The 22,949-nt window shown below is 35.1% G+C and overlaps 3 protein-coding genes across 4 annotated transcripts in view; 2 read left to right on the forward strand and 1 right to left on the reverse strand.

Annotated features, from left to right (window-relative positions):
• Positions 1–21,704, reverse strand: LOC124406767 (DNA-directed RNA polymerase, mitochondrial). 2 transcript variants are annotated; one of them, XM_046882346.1, is made up of 19 exons: positions 21,475–21,704; positions 17,895–18,011; positions 16,790–16,980; positions 15,412–15,599; positions 14,803–15,203; positions 12,499–12,851; positions 10,487–10,762; positions 10,002–10,337; positions 9,737–9,907; positions 9,439–9,564; positions 9,167–9,376; positions 8,225–8,500; positions 6,860–7,105; positions 6,621–6,780; positions 5,093–5,357; positions 4,260–4,431; positions 1,757–1,848; positions 390–565; positions 1–235 (listed from the first exon to the last, which is right to left on the reverse strand). In XM_046882346.1, the coding sequence occupies exons 1-18, from the start codon at positions 21,602–21,604 to the stop codon at positions 436–438; spliced, it is 3,840 nt and encodes a 1,279-aa protein (XP_046738302.1). In that variant the 5' UTR covers positions 21,605–21,704; the 3' UTR covers positions 1–235; positions 390–435. The 2 variants fall into 2 exon arrangements, with proteins under 2 accessions (XP_046738302.1, XP_046738304.1); XM_046882348.1 differs by lacking the exon at positions 1–235 and having other exon boundaries at positions 340–565.
• LOC124406770 overlaps positions 13,967–22,949 on the forward strand; it is a 16,084-nt gene continuing 7,101 nt past the window's right edge. The window contains exon 1 of the mRNA XM_046882352.1: positions 13,967–13,977. The gene's annotated coding sequence lies outside the window, so the exon portion shown is untranslated. The remainder of the gene's footprint in view (positions 13,978–22,949) is intronic.
• The window catches only part of LOC124406769, a 2,018-nt gene continuing 1,614 nt past the window's right edge, over positions 22,546–22,949 (forward strand). The window contains exon 1 of the mRNA XM_046882350.1: positions 22,546–22,811. Within this exon, the coding sequence (XP_046738306.1) occupies positions 22,659–22,811 (153 nt within the window). The 5' untranslated portion in view covers positions 22,546–22,658. The remainder of the gene's footprint in view (positions 22,812–22,949) is intronic.

A 22,949-nucleotide genomic window follows, 5' to 3' on the forward strand; every position in this document is an offset into this window, starting at 1 on the left:
TAAATTTGAAATCTTGCAGAACCATGTCAGGATTACAATTCTGCTCTTAAATTCGACCTGCAAGTTTGGATAATTAACAATCAGAGTTGGTGATCAACTGAACACGGGAACGACTAATAGCTCAGTTTGCCTGCACTGCGTTTGCGAAGTAGCACCAATTCCTACGGGTAAACGACTCCCCGGTAACGAGTGTGATGTCACTGTTAACGTTAACTTCCATTCATTTTTGTTGCAGCTGAAAATTCATGTAACTGTTGATTATTCTAATGGAAATTACCGTCAGACATTCTGAATAATAATGAAAATAGTGAAACTATAAGTGCAGACGCCATCTTTCATGGGTATCTAGATTTCTTTACAATGAAGTAAGTATTTAATTGAAATATTACCTTTCACGTTCATTTCGTATGCTATTTCCACACAGATATATCTTGTCTAACTGAAGAAGTACTCAGAGTCCAAAACTTTCTTCACGTCGAACGTGCCTGTTGTTGGGACTTGTTTCAAGATATTGTGATTATTCACTCTCCCAGGTTTTGTTTCAATTTCAACATCAAATAACTCGCTAAAATTATGCAAAAAATTTACAGTTTCATATTTGTATAATATTTGAAACGAACTGTAATATTTTTTTTTTACAAAGGTGCACAATTCTAAGGCCATCGCTATAATTATGTCATCGGAGGTGTTGACCCCAAGGTCTAATAGAGAAGTTGACTATTTAAGGATTAAACGAAATTTAACGGGCATTTTTGGCATTTTACCTAAGTTTACGACTCACGTTTTTGAAAATTTTGATTAAAGACTATTATAAGTAGAGGTTAACTTTGAGATGCATACATATTTGTTGATAAAAATTCCAAAATAAACTGAATCAATAGATTTTATGAACGTGTAACAAAATCATCAATAGTCCACCATGGTGGTAAGAAATATTTAAAAATTCATTTTTTTTAAGCCGCTTGATTCCTGAATGAAGCTCCAGCTAGCGACTAAATTTTCAGTCCAAACATGTTAAACTTTGTTCAAATAAAAGCGCGCAGTTTAATTAAATGCCCACAATTCTATAAAAGTGTTATAACTTCATAAGATTTATCAAAATTATCAATTTTAGACTTCATTGCTCTGTTTTAAAAACATTAGTGCGAGTGACCGCTACTTCTACAGACAGAAAAAGGATGTGTTTGTATCTAAATATGGCGAAGAAATATTTTTTGATCTAACGAAATTTGATGTGATTCAACGAAAAAAGTAAGTGGAATAATAATACGGGTTATTCAGTGAAAACCCATTCATTTGAATCGACAAAATATTTCCTTCGTCATCTTAGAACGTCAAGTTTGGTAAATTGAACAAATTTTTTTGTGTGTAACTGCCAGCTTCAGCCATTGTTCAAAAGAACTTATCGTGTGAGTAGAAATAATGTGAAAATATATGCACTACTGTATAATGTTTCTAATAATCCCTATCATGTAGCATCGTTTTATCTAATGGTACTGTTCCATTATCCGAACTTTCGTTAATCCGAATTATGCTCGGTGCTAATTAATTGAGGTAAATATAGTTATACTTTGCAATTACGCATCACAGGAGCCGAGTGTCCAAATACAGGCTGACCACTCAATTCGATTTCGAAAATGACCTGACTTTTCCCTGTTTCCCCTATCAGAAATATGCGTGTTTCACTTTATGGAAGGAAAAAGTTTGCGTAGCCGACTACTGGTACAGTTACACAACAATATAATATTATACAAACCTTTCTCTTTTACCGAATTTTTTAACCAGGAATGTCGAAAGATTGTCTAGTATTGGTTCAGAGTGCAGTGCTACAAACTGTTCACGACATATCTGAAATCAAATTATTTACCTATTATTATCAAAAAATCAGTAATAATGTAACGCTTAATACATAAGGCAATTAGTATACTGGCCATAAATCATTCTCAACAGACAACTTACTTCGTCACTCTAAGAATGGTATATCGAATTTTTTTATAACACGGAAAATATTATTACTTTTGGAATACCACTACGGTTCAGTAATCTATAAATGTTTCTGTATAGAAATGTCACCACATAATGCATTCCTAGAATCTATTGCTTGGCATCATTATAATGTACATACTGGGGATATTTTGACTACATTTTAGAAATTATAACTGTTCGATTAACCGATTGAGTGTAGATTTCAGTTAATTATTTTAATAATTAATCGATTAATCAAAATTTGGCTTTATCAATAGGGGAAAAAATAAAAAACTGAAGTCGTCAAGTAATCACATAGTCCTGCTATAAGTATTTCAGAACGTTGTGTGTGATCGATAAAATTTTTTAATTGCGTCACTTTTCACTAACTGGTGATTGCTATCCATTGTATTGTCACGCATATAACATAAACCCATTATTAGCTACACAAAAGTGTATTTACTTGCAATAAATACTGCAGTTTCCTCCACGCGATTGTAAAATTCTAAGGCTCATGCAAATTAAAAAGAGTTTATTTACATTCGCTCCCAAGTAACACGATTCGAAGATATTTCAATATTGATCTCAAAAGAACGTGAAAATCAAATTTTCAACAGTGTCTTCTGCATAGAAGAAGACACGATGTGACGCGAACCTTGCATTTTCTCCTTTCAACCAGCCGAATTTTTTAGGCTTTTAATTAAATATTCATTTTTATTTTATCTATCAATCAAATTCTTATTTTTCGACTAATTCATACTATGGAATCTTTGAAATTATTTGTTTTTATATTATCATTTATATTATTAGATGTAGGTATGTATATATAAAAAATCGACTATTTTTTTTTTTTTGTTTACAAAATTCTAATCAAAAATACTGTTCCCGCTGACGAAAAAAAAAATTATGCCAAAGTTTAAGCTCTTAATAATAATATTAACAGGTGCTTCATAGCGATTTTTTATTTCTTATTTAATTTTTCGAAGCATACATTTTTTAAATGATCGTGTGATCGTGAAACGTTCTCATATCGGGATTTTTGGGATCACTGATAACGAATCCGCCATCAGATTAGCGAGATTCAAGATGGCGGCGGAAAATTTAGAAAAGACCATTTCTGGAGACTATTTTTCTGATAATAATAAGTATGAATAGGAGAAGGCGGAGCCTTAGTCAATTCAGACCACACCCTCTCCGGACCCTGGAGAAAATTCACCCTGTATACTATACATATGTCGAGGATGACGAAAGAGCAGAATTGCCATGGCTTTTTCCTATTATTTTGAAGGATCGCTGTTTCAAAAAGAGAAATGAAGATTGAGTCTCTTTCTGAATAGTTATCAAAAAGAAAAAGGTGTCAAAAATTTGTAATTGACTCGAAAAAAGTGTCAATAACCGTTCTCAGATACAAATGATTCGAAAAGAAGTGTAAATCACATTTTTCTGTAAAAAAATCAATTACAAAATCCAATTGCAATTCGTAATTTAAATGTAATTATATATAATGTTAATTATCCGATCTAAAAACAATACACATCGCGTGCCAAATACCAAAAGGGCGTATAATTTTTTTTTCCAATTGCTTCGTAAACCTATCCTAAGCCTAAAGATGGAAAAAAATTGATTACTTAAAAAAAAAAAAAAAAAAAAAAAAAAAAAAAAAAAAAAAAAAAAAAAAAAAAAAAAAAAAAAAAAAAAAAAAAAATGTTGAGAAAAAGGTAAAAAAAAATTTTTTGGTTTCTCAACGAGACTCGAATTTTGTTTATACGCCCTTTTATCGTTAGTACATCAAAAAATTTTTTTATACGCTCTTTTGGCATTTGAAGCGCAATAGGCATAAAAAAAAAAGAGTGGAGTGACTTGACGAATGTCGTCCCCCCCCGAACATGACGTAATATTTTAATGGAGCCGTATCTGGCTTATATAAACTATTGATTACCGCTCTCCCTAGCAGCGTAATACATTATTTTAAACTAATAACTTTTGTCCTCAGCGATTAAAAAAATTTTTTTGTTTTTTTCGTCGTCTCATTGAATTTCTAAATGAAAATGAGAAAAATCTCATCTTCAGTAGAAATAACTGCGTAAGAAATTATTTCTGTAAAGGAATCTTATCTTCATCCAAATTGTAATATTTATAATCTTGAAAAACATTGAGGACCATATTTGCAACTGCATTGGACGATTGGAAGCTGCCATTGAAGAGTGTCTGCTGTTATTTTTTAGCATGGAATCTAATGTGCGGGATCATTTATAAATCTTCCATGATTGCTTATACATTTTCTTCACCCGTACCTTATTCATTACGTGGATTGTCGAAGCATGAGTCCAGTAACAGTCATGCACAGAGACGAATGTGATTCCAGCGTGCTCACAATACAAACTTGTCAACATCATGTGGGAAGAGTCTAGCGAATGAATAAAATTAGGAGGAAACGCGTTCTTCTGTTTCATTACATTCGGTTGACTGCAACACACAAGAGATCATTATTAGCAAGCTTCAAGTTCAACATTCGTCTTCTCACATTAGGTAATGTTATGTTATGAACCTACGAGAGTAACTTTCCTTTTTTCGTTCTATTTGAACTTGCAATAATTGTTCATTTGTATTTATAGACAATGCATTTACAACATAAGTAGTTCACCGTTCACGATTTTTACTAGCAAAAACATTATATTCACTGGCTACAATATTGAAATTTGACGTAGATCAATCCAACTTTTCAATGAAATTACAAAAAAAAAAACATATTTTTGCTATTGTTAAAGATCAATTCAAAAATGTAGTTCGTGTTCGAAAACATTAAGACTTTTTTGCACAAAAAAAAAAAAAAGTTGAATTATACATTATTTTTTTTTTTCTTATGAAAGGAACTGCTAAAAATTCAGAGGTAAAAATTAGTTGGAAAAATTAATCAATATGTGTCTCGTGAACGGTGATGTCCACAGGTCTGAAATTTGGTAGAGATTTTCACATCCTAAGTTGTTTGGTAATATGATAACTTATTGTTAGGAAAACTGGGGAAAAATCAAAGTGTTCGTACTTGATTATTTGCTTATAATTGAAGGAAGTCAGGTTAATCATAGCCGGCTATTCTGTGATTAACTTGATGAATTATTTTACTTACTTGTACATATCCATTAATGCAACTGCATTAAGGGTCTGGCCTACAACAACAGGACTGGGTCTACTGTAAGGCTGTACAATGGGAAGCCCCAAAGGTGTAACCCACTCCACGTTCTTTGTGCAATCATGGGCGATATAACGGGCACATTCCGTCAACCAATCTTGAATTAATTTTGTGCCAGTGAACATTTCTCTTAAGCTGTTAAACGTCTTGCTCACTAAATAATTACTTGCTCTCCACAAATATTCTTCGGAGAATTCAATATCTGTATAAAAAAAAAAAAAAGAAGAAGAAAAAAAAACCAATTAAAGCAATGTATAAAATCAGGCCAGGGAAATGAACTTTCTTCTGAAAACATTTCGGATTTTGGAGAAACCCAACCTCAAGACACTGGGTGAATTTGCACAATGTATTGAAGGTCTCTTAATATACAAAGCGAGCTCAATATGATCAAGTTATTAATGAAATCCATCCCAAATATCTTATTGTAACATTTTTTTACACATGCTTCGTTTCGCAATGATATCTTGAGTTCTACTAGACCGATTTCAGTCAAGTTTCGATGGAAGGCTGCTTGGAGGGGTAGAAAAATTCTACCATTTTCGTACAAACAACGATTTTTTACTAGAATTTGAAGTTTTGTTAATTAATAATTAAGAAACTGAAGTTTTTTAATTAAACTTCCGCTTCAATTTCAACCGTTTCATTGGCGTTGAAATTATTTTTGGGAGATATTCGCCCAAGTGAGGTAATAGTAGTAAATGATGATCAAGTTTATTATCTCATATCCGATTTCATCATTCACTACAAAATCAGCAATGCTCGTCGATTTGTTTCATGATGCAAAACTTGACTCTTCACATTAGTTTCTAACTTCTCTCTTTGTAGTTATATGCTGATTACCAACAAATTTTTCACCTGACGTGGCACCATGATTCACGTTTTCGGCTGCCTTCATACTTTTCAATACTGATTTTACGACGGTCTGATTTGTCAAGAAAAAAAAATTCAAAAAAGGGTTAAATTTCCGTTTTATAAGTTTTATTGTATCGCCATAGGATTCCTAGTAAATAAATTGCCTAAGAACTGAGTTTTCCGTTCCCCTAACACTAAGGCGCCACGTACTTGAAAAGTTGGCTGTACGCTTCCCTTACAGGACTATAAAAGCAGCCGAAACACCAGAAACGTTTCAGTTTACGGTCAAAGACGTATCACAAAGAGGCTCTGAATCGTCGTAACACCAAATAGTTTACTTCGTTTTCCTATCCTCAATTATGAGACCCCATTGTTTTTGTTAAAAGCTTCCCTGTGTGTTCGCTTGGTAAATTTCGTCACGTTTCGACTGAGTCGTGTTAACCAATTAAGGACCACTGATATACTCAACTAAATTTTATGCTGTGATTTCAATGTTCGGCGATTAAATTCTTAACTAAGATTTAGAACTACGTAATAAGTAGAAAAAGTAAGTATTCGCATCTTGAGAGGGTTGGTTGATTATTGTTACAATCACACGAGTCAGTTGACTCACCTTTCAGTTGTCTAGCGATTTGTAGTCTGGCACCAAATCGTGTTACACCATACACAGTAGTCATGACAGTTTGTTTGATGACTTTTCTTCCGACTAACCCATCTAGCAATTGTGCTACTTTCTGTCCCTTTTCCGCATCTGCTTGTCTCTCTTTTTCGACCTAAACAAATGTATAACTATTGAAAGATATCTCAGATTATTATTGTAGTAATCAAACTAGAATCAATGAATATTATTACCAGAGCAACAACGCTGCTGTAGACATCTTGAGGTTCCCTCCCTGGAATAAGATTAACAGTTTCCGCTCCTTGTTCATCTCTTGCAAGTGCTGCATAATGTTGCAATCCATTACAACTGCCGTCTTGATGTACGGCAAAGTGACTAACATATTCAGACGGGTTTGGCGACTTCAAAGCATTGGCTATTTCGAAACAAGCAGCTAACGTTTGCCACGGGTTCTCAGATTTTTGCCACCACTTCTCGCCCTAAGTTAAAGTGATATTGTCAATATAAGTCTCACATTATTATAAAATAACTCAAGTATTCAATGTGAAATCAGTCACGCTTGGATTCATTGGTCCACTCATACATGAGATTGAAAATAACATTTTTTTATTTTTGATACGCCCTTTTGGCATTAGTAACACGATATAGAAAAAAATGCGCCATGGGTCGCACGAAATCTGCAATCGCACAGCGACCTTTCCAAAGCAGGTCAAAAAGCCTTCACCGAGGTATGAATTTTTCACCAAACACCAACAATGCACTCTCTCAATAGGACCGCAACACTACAAAAGGGGAAGCGAGTTTTCAGGAATAGGAGCTGAAAATTTATAAGTATTCTTCTCCTCTATATAAGCCTGAACTGGCCTTGAATTATTTAAAACACTCTTTCAATAATACTGCTAACAGGGTGGACACAAATTTTTGGGAAAACAATTCACATTTCCAGTTTTTCCAGGACCTAAAACCTAGTTTTTCCTGACATTTTCCCATAACCCTATATTCTCGTAGAATTCAATACGAATTGAGGTAAAAAATATAACGTAAAAAAAGTCAGTTTGAGCCAATTTGTTTTCTTGATGAAAAAAAGTAAACTTATTACCTCAACCGTGAGCGTGCAAGACTGCGTTATCTGCGCGGCACTATTGAGAGTTATGTTAGACAAAAAAAAAAAAAAAACTTGGGCTACGGAATGGGGGACCGCAGCACAGTATGAGAGCGGGGAAGCGGCACTATTGAGAGAGTGTCTGTACCTATGTATTTCACAAGGCTTATATTTGTTCGGAACAAAAATAAACGCACGCCAGGGAGAATTGATGTTTCGAATAACAACAGCTCTGAAAAACCAAAACACTGGGTTTGAAAGATCTCAAAACCAGAATTTTGTGAGTTTCGTAAATCCAAAAGTGTAACTGCCACAAACACACAACTTCCAAAATAGAAACTGGAATTGTCTAATGCCCTAACTAGCAGGAGGTCGGAGGTTCTAGAAAATTGACGTTTGGGATTGTCGCTATTAATAAATTCAAACTTTATTACTTAGAACTTGAATCTCACTGGTCGCTGGTCGAAAAGTTTTATACAAAACTGAAATAACTTACCGTAAATGGGTTTTCTGCACTGTCCAAAATTTTTGGTAATATCTCGTTTGCATGTTCCAGCCGCTTGTCATTAGATTCTCTTTTTTTGAGACCTGTTATGTTGATGACATGGATCTTGAGCCAATCAAGCCCATCTGGGCCTAAGGGTTTTCCTAAAGCAAAGACCATCAAAGAACGTGCCAAGTCAGAACCCAAATGATGCAGATGTGGAGGGATTGGATATACACGACCTCTGAAATCTAAATTATGTGGTAACCAAAATACTTCGTCCCTGAACTGTAACAGAATAAAATGTTGAAATTTAAGTGAACAATAACTCTATGCAGCACATAATGTATATATTTGCATGCGGTCCCCTGTTGAAATCCCGATCAAAAGCATTGAGACATTTCAGTTACGAATTACAAATGTGTTTTCTTTGCCTTGAGATCAATAATTAGTATTTTGCATGTCTGAAATATATTTTAATTTCCGTAATTGGGTTGAATTTTTTTTTTTTTTATCGAAACCACTCCAAATGTTCGTCAGAGTTTCCCTCAGCAATCCACTTAGTTCCGTCAACCAATATTCAATGATTTTAACAAAACACTCAGTTACGTTAACCGAATTTTATAGTAGATAATGCTAACAAGACACTATCTTACTTGACTTGAGCATTTGTTTATCTGAAACGTAACTCATTGTTGGTTTGAATGGACATCTGTTTCATTCAACTCTAGCTAACCCATCTAAAATGATCATATTTTTGATTGTTTCAACCAAAACGGCGTTTCCCCGCCCGTGACTGCCAAATGTAGTTTACTCAATCGGTCTTTGTTCAAGTCAGCCACGTTTTCTTCCCAGTGTATATTTTCACTTATCTGTCATTGTGCTATCTACATTTTTGGAATCTCCAGGGGGGTGCCCTTGGCGGCGCCCTTGTAAGATAGATTAGCTACTTACGTGATTGGCCAAAGACAGTTTGTAAAGAGTATCACACCAGAGAGAATAGACCTCTAGTCTTGTTCTCTTTTCCTTTATTCTGGTTTTTGCAGCGTGCATTCGTTCTTCCTTTGATGCATACTTCTTAGGAGTCACAGTTGGTGTCGCAGGTGGGAATGCGGCATCGTGTTCTGGGATATCTAATTTTTTGGATCCGCCATCCTGAAATAACTGAAAAAATTCGGTAATCAAATACAAGCGCGTTGAAAATGCGAATATCAATAAATGCTTACCTTTACAGCAATGTCCAAAATAAGTTTGTTTATTCTCCAGGGTATACTACTCAATTGATTTAAACTATCTAGAACAGGGTACATCTGATTTTGCGGCGTACTTCGGAGTCTACGCCATTGCTGCAGCTGAACATAAAACCAATTATATTCCTTATTTTTATTACTTCAATTACTGTACGAATGTCACTTTGTCAATGGGACAAATACTAACATAGTCGCACTTATTTATGAAAAATATTGAACAATATCGTGCTGAACATATAAGAAATGAAGTGGCCTGTGAAGATCTACAACTTACTGAGTTGTCACGCAATCTCATAATTTTTTCACACGCTACTAAGTATCCTCCAAAATTGACATTATGCCAGGGTACAGGTGGAATCAATGTTGGAACATGTGGAGTACGAAATTGTATTGTATCCAAATGCGCTTCTTTGTATATTTGTGATAAGACTGGATGCGGTTTTACCTACGATATAAAATATTTCATTTATAAACATGATCAGCTTCGTAATTTTCTCTGTATAATTTAAGTTAGATGAATATTCGGTAGATTCACTTACCTCTTGCGTAACTAACAATCGATTGTTTCTAAAGACACTGTAAAACCCAGGCAAATATTTCTCAGATTTACTTTCGGTATCCATACAATTGATATCAATTCTGATATCCTTCAGAATGATGTCATACATAAATCGACCGATAATTCCATAAACATTTGCTGGCCACTCTGGAATCACTATGTTTGGCGTCGGGCCATGGCGTTTTTCTTCATGGATGATATTTTGCCAGATAGAACGTGCATTCATTCCATTATATCCATTTAAATACCGATCACAATATTTTACGTATATTTGGAATGCTTTTTCACTCCTGCCGTGTCTTGAATGCAATTCGATCTAATACCAGGATAATTACAAATTTAATTAGTGATCTCTAAGTTGACAATAATTTGATACTGTGCAAGTTATTTGGAGAAAATTTTTAATTGGAACAATGTAACTTTTATGTGTCGAAAGCACAAGCTAGGGAACAAGAATATCATTACCATATATTTCTGAAATACCCTGCGGCCAGCACCTCGAGCCAGCACATTTAAAGGAGGGCTGTACATTTCGGAACCAGTACCTAATCGTTTAATTTCATTTAAAATAATATCAACGTAGTGATGCTCGTCCAAAACTTTTAAGTAGGGATATATATTTATAGTCCGTTGCAATGAGCCTCCCATGATGAATTTACTTTTCAAAACATGCACATCTCTTCGAAAGGCTTCTACAGCGGCACGTCTCCACATCTCCTCATACTCCACAAGTTTTTTTCTCTGTTCATTAATATATAAAGAAATATTACATAAATTTCCACAGTAGTGATTGTTACAGTAAGCTAGAATACCTTTAATTATACATAGACTTGAAATAAGATTGGATGTCCTATAGCTGAGACGAAAACAGACTATTTAAAAGGATTATTTCCAACTCAGTGTGCAAAATTGGATTTCTTATGTCTCTAGGTAAGATGCGCAATACCCGATTCACCCATTGCGACGCGCAGTGTGCAAAGTGAAACTGAGGCACGAAGATCCGCACAAAGAGCAGACTGAGTGCAGGGTATCTCCACGTGACGAATCTCATTTATTTGGTTTCTTTCGAGTTTACTTGCATTGGTCCAGTCATTGTATCCGAAAAATAGGCAAAAAGATGCAAGTGAACAGAACAGGCTAATCTTTACATATTGTGTAGAGGGGGCTTAGAAAAATTCACAAGATTTCCTGCATACTATCTCCGCTATGCTGAACAAAGAAGTAAATTTTGTTTTTTGCGATAACAAGGCACCCCGTTGTGATACAAAAAATTTGACCAAATATTATTTTGTTGCTTTATTACGCTCTACAATTAAGGTTGTACAGATTTTAAAAACGAAACAGAGAAAAATCAAGATCGAAACGATTCTTTCCATTTTTTTTTCTCGTGATGCATATCCAAAAATGTCTGTTATCAAACCTGTAGAGCAAGCTAATATCTGCAAAGTCATTTTTTTCTTTTAATCAATATTACCACTTTAGCATCACGCAAAGTCGGCAAATCCGTGCGCGGTTTTGGTTTCATAACTTGCACGGTTGTATAGAGGCCAGCTATACTGATTCGCCGATCATTTCATAGCGACCACCTTCGATAGATTTGTAACTTTAGCATGTCAATTTTCATGCAATTTGATAAGACAGATATTCTTGCGTTTTGACGAAAAACGAATGTTCCTCTCTGTTTCGCCATTTTGAAATTTTTATGTAAATTGTTTTTTTCGAGAGTAAAACAATCCATGTTTTCTTTAAATTGCCGCTATTTCGTCTCGAATCATCCAATTGCAATGATTTTTTTTTTGTGAAAACGTGCGGAATTTCATGAGCTCGAAACTCGTTTTGCGTAAACTGTGACTGAGTAGAAATTCTCTGAGATAGAGAAGAAAGACGGAAAAAGTCAATTTCTCCTTAAATTGATTTTCTCAAAAACACGATCTTCGATCATCCCAAAAGTTTCATATGCTTTTCAGCACCCAAAAAGTCATCTTTCTGTTAAGACGTAACATGCCATCTTTCTTATTAGGTGAGTTACAGCCTCGCGATGAAATATGTAATGTTTTCACATGTTTTAGTGTTATATGCGTAACGTGCAAGCTCGAATCCTATTACGAATGTTTTTGACTCGTATAAATCATAATTCAACGGTATTTTTTCGTCGAGTAGTGTCCCGGACACGACAGCCGATGACACCTCCGCTCGGAGTCAGGTCACCAAGGACCTTCACGTCACCGACTCAAGCCAGGCTAGGGTGTTCCTCATTACGTTTCACGAAATTCGTAAAATTCCTGCCATTTCTTTATTGCTACCTCAAACGAAAATGTATTGGAGTGTTCTTGTATAGAATTGTATATAGAATGAGGCTACGATGCTCTTTTTCGCGTTTGAGATACATGGACTTCGATACTTGGAAATATATACAACAACGTCGATATCCTTAATATTATTTCACGTAAAATAAATATGTTTAATAACTGACTTACATAAGCTAAAACTGTTGGTGAGGGTTCGCCATTTATGGCGATACTTTTCACAGTAATGTTATCGAGTGATTCAAGTTCGATTTGACGTTTAGCCCTTTCACACAATTCCGACGCTGAAAATAATCCTTCGGCTGGCGACTTGCCCTGACTATCAACCTTTGAAACCTCATCAAGTAGATGGTTTTCATAATTAGTATTTGGTGGCGTATATATTGGCTCGAAATTTGGGTTCAAGAGGCGAATTCCTCGAAGGACCATTTCTCGCTGATCCTTTACGAAGTCTGATTGGTTCAAAAGATCATTGAAACTGATTTGCTTTGCCATCATATCCGATACAACAGACTTCAGGTAACCTAAAATGACAGATTATTTTTATATCACCAGCAAGAACAATGCACCAGTTGAGAGAGTTCGTTTCATACGGCTGTAAAATTTCGTCATAAGTTTCGATAATTTTAAAAGAAATCGTAGACCTAATCATACTGTGAGATATCTTCTTTATCAATCACATTATTTTTTAGTTGAGGATGAATAAGCGCAATTGTTTCAATCAAAAGTTGGACAAAGAGATAAGGCGCCGTTCAAATATTAAGTAATGTGATTTTGGCGTTTTTTGACACCCGCCCCTAGCAACCCTCCCTAACTTTAGTGAAGGCCCCCCTTCTGACGTTACGTAATATTAGGAAAATCAGACATTTTTTCCAGAATCACATTTAATAATACATTATGTAACAAGGGAATAATCGACTGATATTCCTGTGTTACATATAAGACTTTATTCCCGACTCAGCTCTGGCCACATTATTGGCTTAAAAGTGTTTGCCTTTCGTATGTAAATGTGATGTATGTACCAGTCTGAAAACTAAACGTTTATAATTATACAGAGATATAGTTCAAGATGGAAAAAAAAGAGAAAATCAAAAAACTGAGAAACTTAGAATGATCTGTCACCAGTGAACACAACTCAGCAATAAAAAGTCAAGCCATTCTTCGTATCTTTGATTTTCCGAGTTCAATTTTCAGAAAATCGTAGTACATATACTTGTATTATTTCAACCGTTCGTCTGTAAAACTGGATCTTTCATGTCTGGGTCAAAACGATTTCGTTTAATAATTTCCTAAGAAGGGAAGGGAGTCGCTGCTACCCCCACATAAAAAAAGTTATGCAGGAGAGGGAAACGACCCCCAAGGTTTACAGACGGCGTATACCAAACTCGCAGGTGATTGAAATTTTTTTTTAGCTTTAAACGTATTTTTTGGAACAGTGAACCTACGGAATGAGGAACAAAAATTTTTTTTAAGCCAGGATTACGATGAACTTAACGGAACTTAACGGAAGGAAAAGGAAGAGAACTAGAACGGTGTGGTCGTAGTGAATCAGGATTTTCAAAAAGTACCGATAATGAAGCGGGTGTTTTGAAATGACAGTGGTCATGAGTGACGTTTTGTTTCAAGTTTTATGCCTTTATGTGCCCTTCCGTTTCATTGCGTGCCGATCCGTCAAGTTCATCGTGATCCCGGCTTTAGTGTCAGCACAAAATGGAGCAATGGTCGGCTGAATAGGTAACGTGCGTACTTTGGCGTGAAAATACTTTTGTTTAACCATGTATAATTTAGTTTGTAACATAAGAATTGACGAATACGAGTTTTAAATGATCTAGTTTGTAAAATAGACGATAGAAGAATGATATTTAGATAATAAATTGTATAAATACTAATGCCAAATAGATGATTTATTGCCTTTTTAACCTGTCCAAACTGAAGGATTTGATTTTAAATAAATAAAGCAGCATATTTTTTTTCATAGAGCTGTATTATTAGCCCTCAATTTGCCGTTTTTTAAGTTACGTTATCTCAATTTTTCTTAAATCTACAATTTTTTAAGTAATTCACTGAATGTTCTAACGAGTTGCTTCATTTGTTTAATAAAAAGTTGATGAAAAAAAAACATTTTCTATAATTTTATGATTGATACATCAATTTGAAGGTTTCCAACACTAGCATGAATTTTTTTGGAATTCTTCAAGTGTATTAACAGGGTGAAAAAAAAAAACTGCCGGACATGAAAGCCCCAGGTTTACAGAGGGAAGGTGCCGAAAAAACGTTTCAAGACAAAGGGTTAAGGAAACCGGACTAATTTTCAGATTTTGTGCTTTCTCATGATACATTGTCAGATGTAGACAAAATACGGGTACCTGTAAAGTGTAAATAAAAAAAATTTTCACATCTCCCTTATTTCGACATGCATTCAATAACAGTAGAAGATGGCGATTCAAATTTGTGAAATAATTGGGTATTAATTACCTTTGTCACTTTGATGTTCTGTGATACGCCCCACACATTCGAAAATAGTAACGTACGTGCCGATATTCGGCGTCAACGAATCCTGAGTTATAATGCTTACAAAAGCTTTCAACATCTCTAGGTTGCCGACTGACGCAAATGCACGTAATATAATGTTGTAGTGACGAATATTAATAGCATCATATATAGTCTTATGGCTCATTCCTCGTTTTCTATACCATAACAATGAGCGTGATGCTTCGGATGACATTCCACTATTGACGCTAACGTTCAGATATGCCTCCAGATTACGTACGAAACTCACTCTTCTCGCCCTCTCAGTTAATTCCTTCGATTTTACATGCACTGCCTTGACTCCTTTGTTTGCGAAGATGTCAGATCTTGTTACTTTCGATTTCTTCCTGTTATTTAAACAAATTTTGAGTGAAATAGAACTTTTTTTTTTTTTTAAATTTTGGTCAAACTTCGGTCAATTTGTTTAAAGTAGAACCAAAATCAATTAATTTGATGGTAAAAAGTAATAACTGGCTTAGGGGGGCCACCCTCCCCTATATCTATTTACAAACTCCTTAAAAGCCTTGAGCTAACTGGTCTGGATCACTGACTTACTTTTTCGGAATAGTCTCATTGATTATTTCAGAATCAAAAGTGCTTTCATCTGCTACATCTTCAGAATAATCTTTTAAGTTGGAATACACCAATGTATTCTTGATGAGCGTAGTTTGATCCAAGGCACCGTATGCCATAGGGTCCTCTTCGATATCCTCGCTTTCCAAATTCCTTTGGGGAACCAAATCCTATAGTGTAGATCAGATATGTTTGTAAATTTGATAGGTGAAATACTGGTAACAAACTGCAAATATCGTCAAAAATATTCTGATGCATGAATAATTAGACAAAATAGACCTAGTGAATTACTTCGATTGGTTTTGAGATTTGAGGTTGACTCAAGTGGACTGAGGTGAATTGAAATGAGGTGGAAAAGTCTCTACAACTGAAGTCAAAAGTTAAATTTAAAAACAAAAAGACTATCATGTTTCCACCAAAATGATCAAAAAAAAATTGAAATAGATTAGTGAAGCTAGTTGATTTTGATCTATAGTTTATTTGTTGTGATGTAAAAGTTGTTAGTTAATAACTGGAATATCACAGAACTAATTTCGATTCCAGAAATCATAGGCGACCGACTTCTTTGCTAATCATGATCAAGAATCACGGTGCAAGTACCCTGCACCAGCATAAGTTTAGAGATATTTCGAGGGTCCTTAAAGGATAAAAAGTTCATTTGCATAATCACAACAGTGGTTCAGAACATTGTTCATAACTCAATAATTATAAACAATTTTGGAACAGAAAAACTAAATAATCGTGAGACGCTGCTGCAGAAGTACGTGTTCTGCAGTTCATCGAGATTTTATATGATAGTCACAGAACTCTTACAAAAATGTGAAAAAAGATTTCTGTAGCAGCAACAAGTATGAAAAAAAAATCACGACAGCGCACGATGACGTGACACTAGTCACTCCGATAAAGGAAATCAACCAAGTCATCATGCGGGTAATAGATGTTTGAACAATCGACGTTCTACTCTATTGCTATTTATTGTTCACAATCAATATCGATGTAACATTGTAAAATTAATAATTACGCGATGCCAATCCATTAAAAAAAAAGGCTGTTTCAATGAAATCGTAGACGATAGTCTTCGAAATGAAACCAGCCATCGTAGTTTGAAACTGAATCACCGTACTAAGTTTTTTCACGATTTTGAAACAAGTTGAAATGCAGCATCGATATCTCAGATTTGATTTATAATTTTAGTATTTTTAACAAGATCGTTGTAGCTTACAAATATAATAATATAACAAACACTCAATGTACGACTAACTCGTAAGAAAATGAATAAAATGTATCCATTCTTGCATAGCCATCCTCCTTAATAAAAAGAAAGGATTTCTATTTGCAGATGTATAAAAAGTGGAAATACCTCGGATTCAATTAGCGCTATGTCTTGCTCACATTCTGCTTCCCATGTCTCGTCACCCGGTAGTGTATTTGAACCGTCGATTTCGTGAATTTGATCCAAGCTAATCTCAGGTTCATTAGCAAGTTTTGATACACTGACAGCGTTCAACTTTTGGACGGTAGCTTTTGTATTCTTTGTTTTCCGACCGGATACTGCAACAATAAAATCATGTAAATCATTGTCTGATTCCTTTAGAACAGATTAGGAAACTTCGCCTAGTGAGATTAATCAAAATTTCAATTAATCAATCGATTAGTGCTTTGAATTAATCGTTTCTAATGAATCGACTAGTTGACTTGTTTCAGACTTTATTATATTATATTTTTATTACCATAAAAACGGTTCCATTGAGAGAAAAATCGAAAACAATCTAATCAGAAATATATGTTTTTATCCATGAAATCATTTGCAAGTATTTACAAAAATAGATGTTTATTTGTACGAGGACGACTTTTTCGTAAGGGCGAATTCAGGTGAAAGATCCATGAAAAAATAAATTCGATAAAAAGTTTGAGTTGTAGCCTGAAATTTTTATACATTCTCACGATTCTCTAGTTTTCGATAATAATTTAGAGTTCAGCGCATTATACCTAATTAACTATTCATTTTAAGAAAAAAAGCTTCTCGTACAATTTGTTAAAAAATTTTGTGCTCTACAAGTTTGATTTCCAGTATTTTTTTTTTTATCTCAAATTGTTAACTAGATGTTTAACAAAATCCACAATGAAAATTTTTCAACTGACTATATCTAGAAAAATAATAAAAACTGCGGGGAAAAAAAAGTTACAAAAAAAGTGATAGGAAACTCATTTTCTACAAAAAAAGGCTCTTATCATTTTCATTGAGACATTGATAAAAACATGTTTTTCAACATGGCGGCTAATGCTCGGGCCTCTGGTGACGAAAAATTGGTTTTACAATTAGGGGTCGCCCACTAGCATATTCCAATCGAAAAATCTGTTACCCGGATTTTTAATTTTTCAGCCCCTTTTTTGATGCCCTAGGGCTTGAACTATTACTACATAAAATGTATTAAATAAGAATGAAGGACTAATAGGAAATTTACCTTCCAAGAGCTCTGCATACTTTTTCTCCTTATGTTTAATATTTTTTGGTGTTGCTTTATCCGCAGTTGCCGTATTCGTACTTGCCATTCGACGATGAAGAGAGCCATTTCTGAAATCTGCCCAAAAAATGTTCAAATGTTTTACATGTGTACCATTTCAAATCAAGCAAACCACTTTTTCGATTGACTACCGCCGATTTCAACCTTTACGGTTGATCAGATACTCGATACTACTTGTGGATGTAAGTTTTTGAACCAAACTAAAGACCACTGTGCGATTTGGTTGGCTGTCTACCGGAAGTAACAGAAATGCCTATCTTTTTTCAGAACACCCAGGGTATATGTCATGCATATTTTTGAACTTGATGAAAAATTTAAAAAAAAAATTCAGAATCGGTTGACTACTTAAAAAAACAAAACTGTAAAGACAGCGATTTTAAGTATTACAATGAGGTTATAGGTAAAAATATGAGCATAACAGCTCAGAAGTGTGTGAAATTAAGCACAAGAATCATTGTGAACAATCGAACATTTCATCTTGCATAACTGAAAAGAAGAAAAGAAGACGCGAAAACAACACTTCCGTTATCGCTGCAAGGTAGTCAATTAAATTGCAACTAGTTTTTGGCTTGGCTCAGATACTTACATCTATTAACTGTACGAAATAACAGATGAAAGTTAAAATTAGTATTGATCATTCAAAAAATTCGTGCGCTTGATGTGAACAGGGTTGTCTTAAGCTGGGGACTTTAAGCTGGAATAACCACTTCAGTACAATCGAATCTGACTCACATTGGAATTTAGTGCTCTTTAGTTGTTGATCTGATCCTCAACTTTTAGTTTTGTGTCAAGTTTAAAAAAAGCCGGCAAAAGCCAGGCCAACGGATGACTGAATATTAAACATAAAATTATGAGAATTTGTTGCTAATTAATTGCTGGATCAATACACTCATTTCAAACCAAAATGATCTATCCCTGGTCAGCAATTGTTGTTTTCAATTGATAAATCAATAAATTTAGCAAATGTTTGAAAATGCGCGTTCAGTCATTCTTCTACAACATCGTTTGGCATAGGGGTGAATTTTAATGATTTTAATGATGATTTATCGACTAAATTTATTGATTTATTCGTTGAAAGACAAAACATTCGATCCGTTTCATCACATTTTAAGCGGATTGCTTGTACGCTAACAACTCTGGCATGGTTTTTGGAACAAGGGTGGATTATTTCAGTTCAAAATGAGTGTTTTGATCGAGCAACTAATGAGCAGAAAATTCTTATACATAATTTCACTTTTAATATTCAGTAATCCGTTGGCCTGGCTTTGCCAAGTTTTTTTAAATTTGAAATCGCCCTTAATTTCGGTGAATCTGCTGGAACAATAATGTCAAAATTTGGGGAACAAATTGGCAACTAAAGATAAAGCTAAATTCCGACGCAGATCGGAAGATAATTGGGAAAATTTGGGTTATCAACAGGAATAAACAACATTCTAGTGATATTGGTTATCGATGTATATAATAAAAAAAAGTTTAAAAGATTGAAATATAAAAAATTGTAGAAAATGTTATGTAACATGTAACATCTTAATGCATCAACAGTGACTCGTCCAGGTGATTCCCCTAACTAGCTTCACGAGCTACTCGACCAATTGGCTAGTGGCTCTAAGAGGGGAGCCCTTGTGCTAATCGTGCTAATGCAGCCTGACCCATGGAATACCGTGATGGAGAGTGGACCCAATATAGGGAAACCTGATCGAGTGTATTGGCGGGTTATGAAACACGCGCCAAGATGCGCTCGTTCGCATTCGCTGCCGAAACTTATCTACCCAAATTTGTGCGCTCGTGGTTGTCGGGGCGTCAAGCGGCACCCGCCTGCCCCCTGGTTCTTAGCACCGAAACTATATTCTAACCCCAGACAGATCGCCAAAGGCGCGAAAAACTTTTTCTCGAGTTCTAAAAAGATTTCAAAGAGTGCTAGAGTTTCTATTGAGTAAAAATTTTTCATTTTGTTTCGTTACAAAGATATTCCCGCGGTTGAAATTTTTTTCAGAGTTCCCGGAGTTCTACTTAGAGTTCTGGGTAGCCCTTTAAGAGTTCTAACGATAATTCGAATGAATTTTTCGAATTATCGTTAGAACTTTTACGCGGCTATCCAGAACTCTCACCAGAACTCTAGGAACTCTGAAAAAAATTTCGACCGCGGGAATATCTCTGTAACGAAACAAAATAAAAAATTTGTAGTTAGCAGAAACTCTATAACTCTTTGAAATCGTCTCAGAACTCGAAAAAAAGTTGCGGTTTTTAAATAATGGGGTGCTAGCATTTCTTTTTTCTTCATATTCTTAGTGGTAAACAACCAGAACTATTTCTCATATGGGCATAGAGAGCTGTAGAACTTTTCGAATACTACCCAGAACTCCAGAAATTTTTTTTTTTTTTTACCGAAATCTGGAATTCTTGTAGAAGATTCCAGAACTCTGAAAAAAAAATTATTTTTCCCAAAACGGGGTGCCAATTTCACAGAGGTAAAAATTAATTGGTAAATAAATCGGTTCAATTTGTTAACCCCAGAAATTGATGAGTCCAAAAAAAATTTTTGCAAAATACGAATTATCATTTTTCAGAATAGGGTCTTTTATTGGTGATAGCATTAGACTCAGCATTGTTCTAAACATCGATTTAGGCAGGGTTAATTGCAAAACACTAGAATTTTCCCATTCTTTTTTACTAAAGAAATTAGTAAATGATTTGGTGCGAAGAATTTCACACATAGTAAGTATTATCAAAGCATGATATTAGCGTTGGGTTTTTTGCATGAAATTGCTCTAATACTATTAATGTTCAAGGAACAATGATTCTGCATTCGTGAATAGCTGTTTGTAAATTAAAATGTTCAATACCTAAAATTAGTGGCATTCGTTTCACAGTAATTCTTCTCAGGCATATATAACAAGTAAAAATTGGAAAACATCGACACGTTATAAGTGCATAGATTTCATAGAGTCAATTGTAGTTTTGTAAACATTGTACATAAATTATTGGCCATGTTTGCTCCAAATTTAAATAGTACTCAAATCTTCCGTCAAACCAGATTCATCAAAATAAACTTGACTCAGTTACTATGTAAGTACACCTCCGGAGGTAGATACTGACCGATTTAAGGCTACCGATGTCGTCTGCTACACAGAATGAAGAAATGGTAGCAAACAACACTGGCGGCCTCAAATTGGTCAGAATCACCTCTTTATGTATATATATGTCGCCATCTAATATTGCACTCTGATATGCCTAGGGATCCCACATTAATCACCTGATGATGATTGCTTATCAAATATTATATACTAATTAGAGTCAACGACAATTCAACACACCAGGTCGACATTTAGCTTATGATAAAAAAAATAAAAATAGGCGCGAGGACTAATCGGGGGGTTAGGTTAGAACCCGTTGGTACATTCCGGAGATTTACACATTCAAAGCCGGGTGAAAATATATTTCGACATAGTTAGTAAATTCGAATACGAGCTTTGTCTAAAATTGAAATATATATGCATGCATAATCCAGATTTATACGTACAGGTGATTGACTTGAGGTGATGAAAATTGCAGAACGAACAAATGTGATTATTTTGTTGCAGGTTTCTTTGCACTGTTGTGACTGACAAGTTGTGCGAAGGTATCACATAACATCTCAAAAGCCGGAACATCGCACTACTAGTTACCTTTATTATTCATCAAATGACTGAACTGTTCATTATTAAAAACCGTACAAACTAATCGACGACACACACATACACTGATCGCACGTGTGAAGTAACCATTTTGAATCGTCCAATCGTCCATAAACACCATCCCTAGACTTGTGGATATAGACTGTGCGCTCTGTGTACTGAGCTGAGCTGGGGCCGTGACAAGAGAGAGAAAACAAAAGCCGCAAGCATCCTTCTCACCCTGATCGGTGACTTGGCGGAGGAAACGCAAGCTGCGTTCCGAAATATGAGAAGCGCTGAGCTGCGTTCTGAAACCTTATTCAAGTTAGTCGAGTATCATTGTTTCTGTTTGATCTTATGCGTTTGACAGAGATACGATGATACCTGAGTTAAATCGAGTAAGATTTCAGAAGGCAGCTCTGAAAACTCCTAGGACAGACAAATTATGGGAACTTTCCATTTATGGATATCAGCGACACAGTTAGTCACACGGTGCGTTCCGAAACTAGCTAGTGGCGCTAAAAACTCCCTGGGATAGAGGCAACGCTACCCAAGAACTCGGCAGTGCAAAAGAGATAAAAGATTATTGACAGAACTGAGAACTTATTTCGGAACGGAGCTGCATAGTGCTTTCCAACAACAAAAAAACACGACTTGGGCTATTTTCCGAAATCTTAGAGCATTCTGTGTACTCCAAGTTCGAAATAAGCTCATAATGCTTTCAATTTTTTATCTGTCCTGCACAGTCGAGTTCGTGAATAGCTCTGCGGTTGGAGCATATTTCTGCTTTACTTTAGGTTATGCTCTAAGGTTTGGAATAATTAAGACAACGGACATCGATTAATCGAACCTGAAGAATATAGGCTGAAAATAATCGATTGGTAAAAAAAAATAATCGACTTATTCGATTAATCGGTGAACATCACCAATCACTACTGCATATATACAATATCATACCACAAATCTGTAGTCGAACAAACCTGTAGTTTGAAATAAATGGAAATCCTTGACTGAGCTATTTTGCTGTTGTGTCGTTCGTAATGAAAAAGCAATGACTGGGTGTTCAGTTCGAGGATGTTCGAATTCCCGAGAAAAAGGTTTTTTGATGAAAACATTACCAGCCGATCCGGAAAGAAGGAGACTTTGGCTGACAGCTATCAATCGGCCTGCTCTTATGAAGAGTAAAGCACCTGCTTTATGTGAGGTATGCGAATATATGTATCTGCATACCTCTCCGTCATACCACTTTCCGTAATAATATTTCACTGACTAGAACCATAGTCTTGCATACAAGACCGTGATTAGAACTGTACAAGATCAAATTGGTTGCTTGCAATAAAAT

Source organism: Diprion similis, chromosome 6, assembly GCF_021155765.1.
Source record: "Diprion similis isolate iyDipSimi1 chromosome 6, iyDipSimi1.1, whole genome shotgun sequence".
Taxonomy (NCBI): Eukaryota; Metazoa; Arthropoda; class Insecta; order Hymenoptera; family Diprionidae; genus Diprion; species Diprion similis.

Bases quoted from the DNA above. Each gene is read 5' to 3' on its own strand.
- LOC124406767 (XM_046882346.1), bottom strand. From the start codon at position 21,604: ATGTTCCGGCTTTTGAGATGTTATGTGATACCTTCGCACAACTTGTCA. The intron at 16,981-17,894 runs GTAAATTTCCTA...TTATTGTTGCAG, and splicing joins GTATGCAGAGCTCTTGGAAG to TATCCGGTCGGAAAACAAAG. The intron at 9,377-9,438 runs GTAAGCATTTAT...GAATTTTTTCAG, and splicing joins TTTTGGACATTGCTGTAAAG to TTATTTCAGGATGGCGGATC.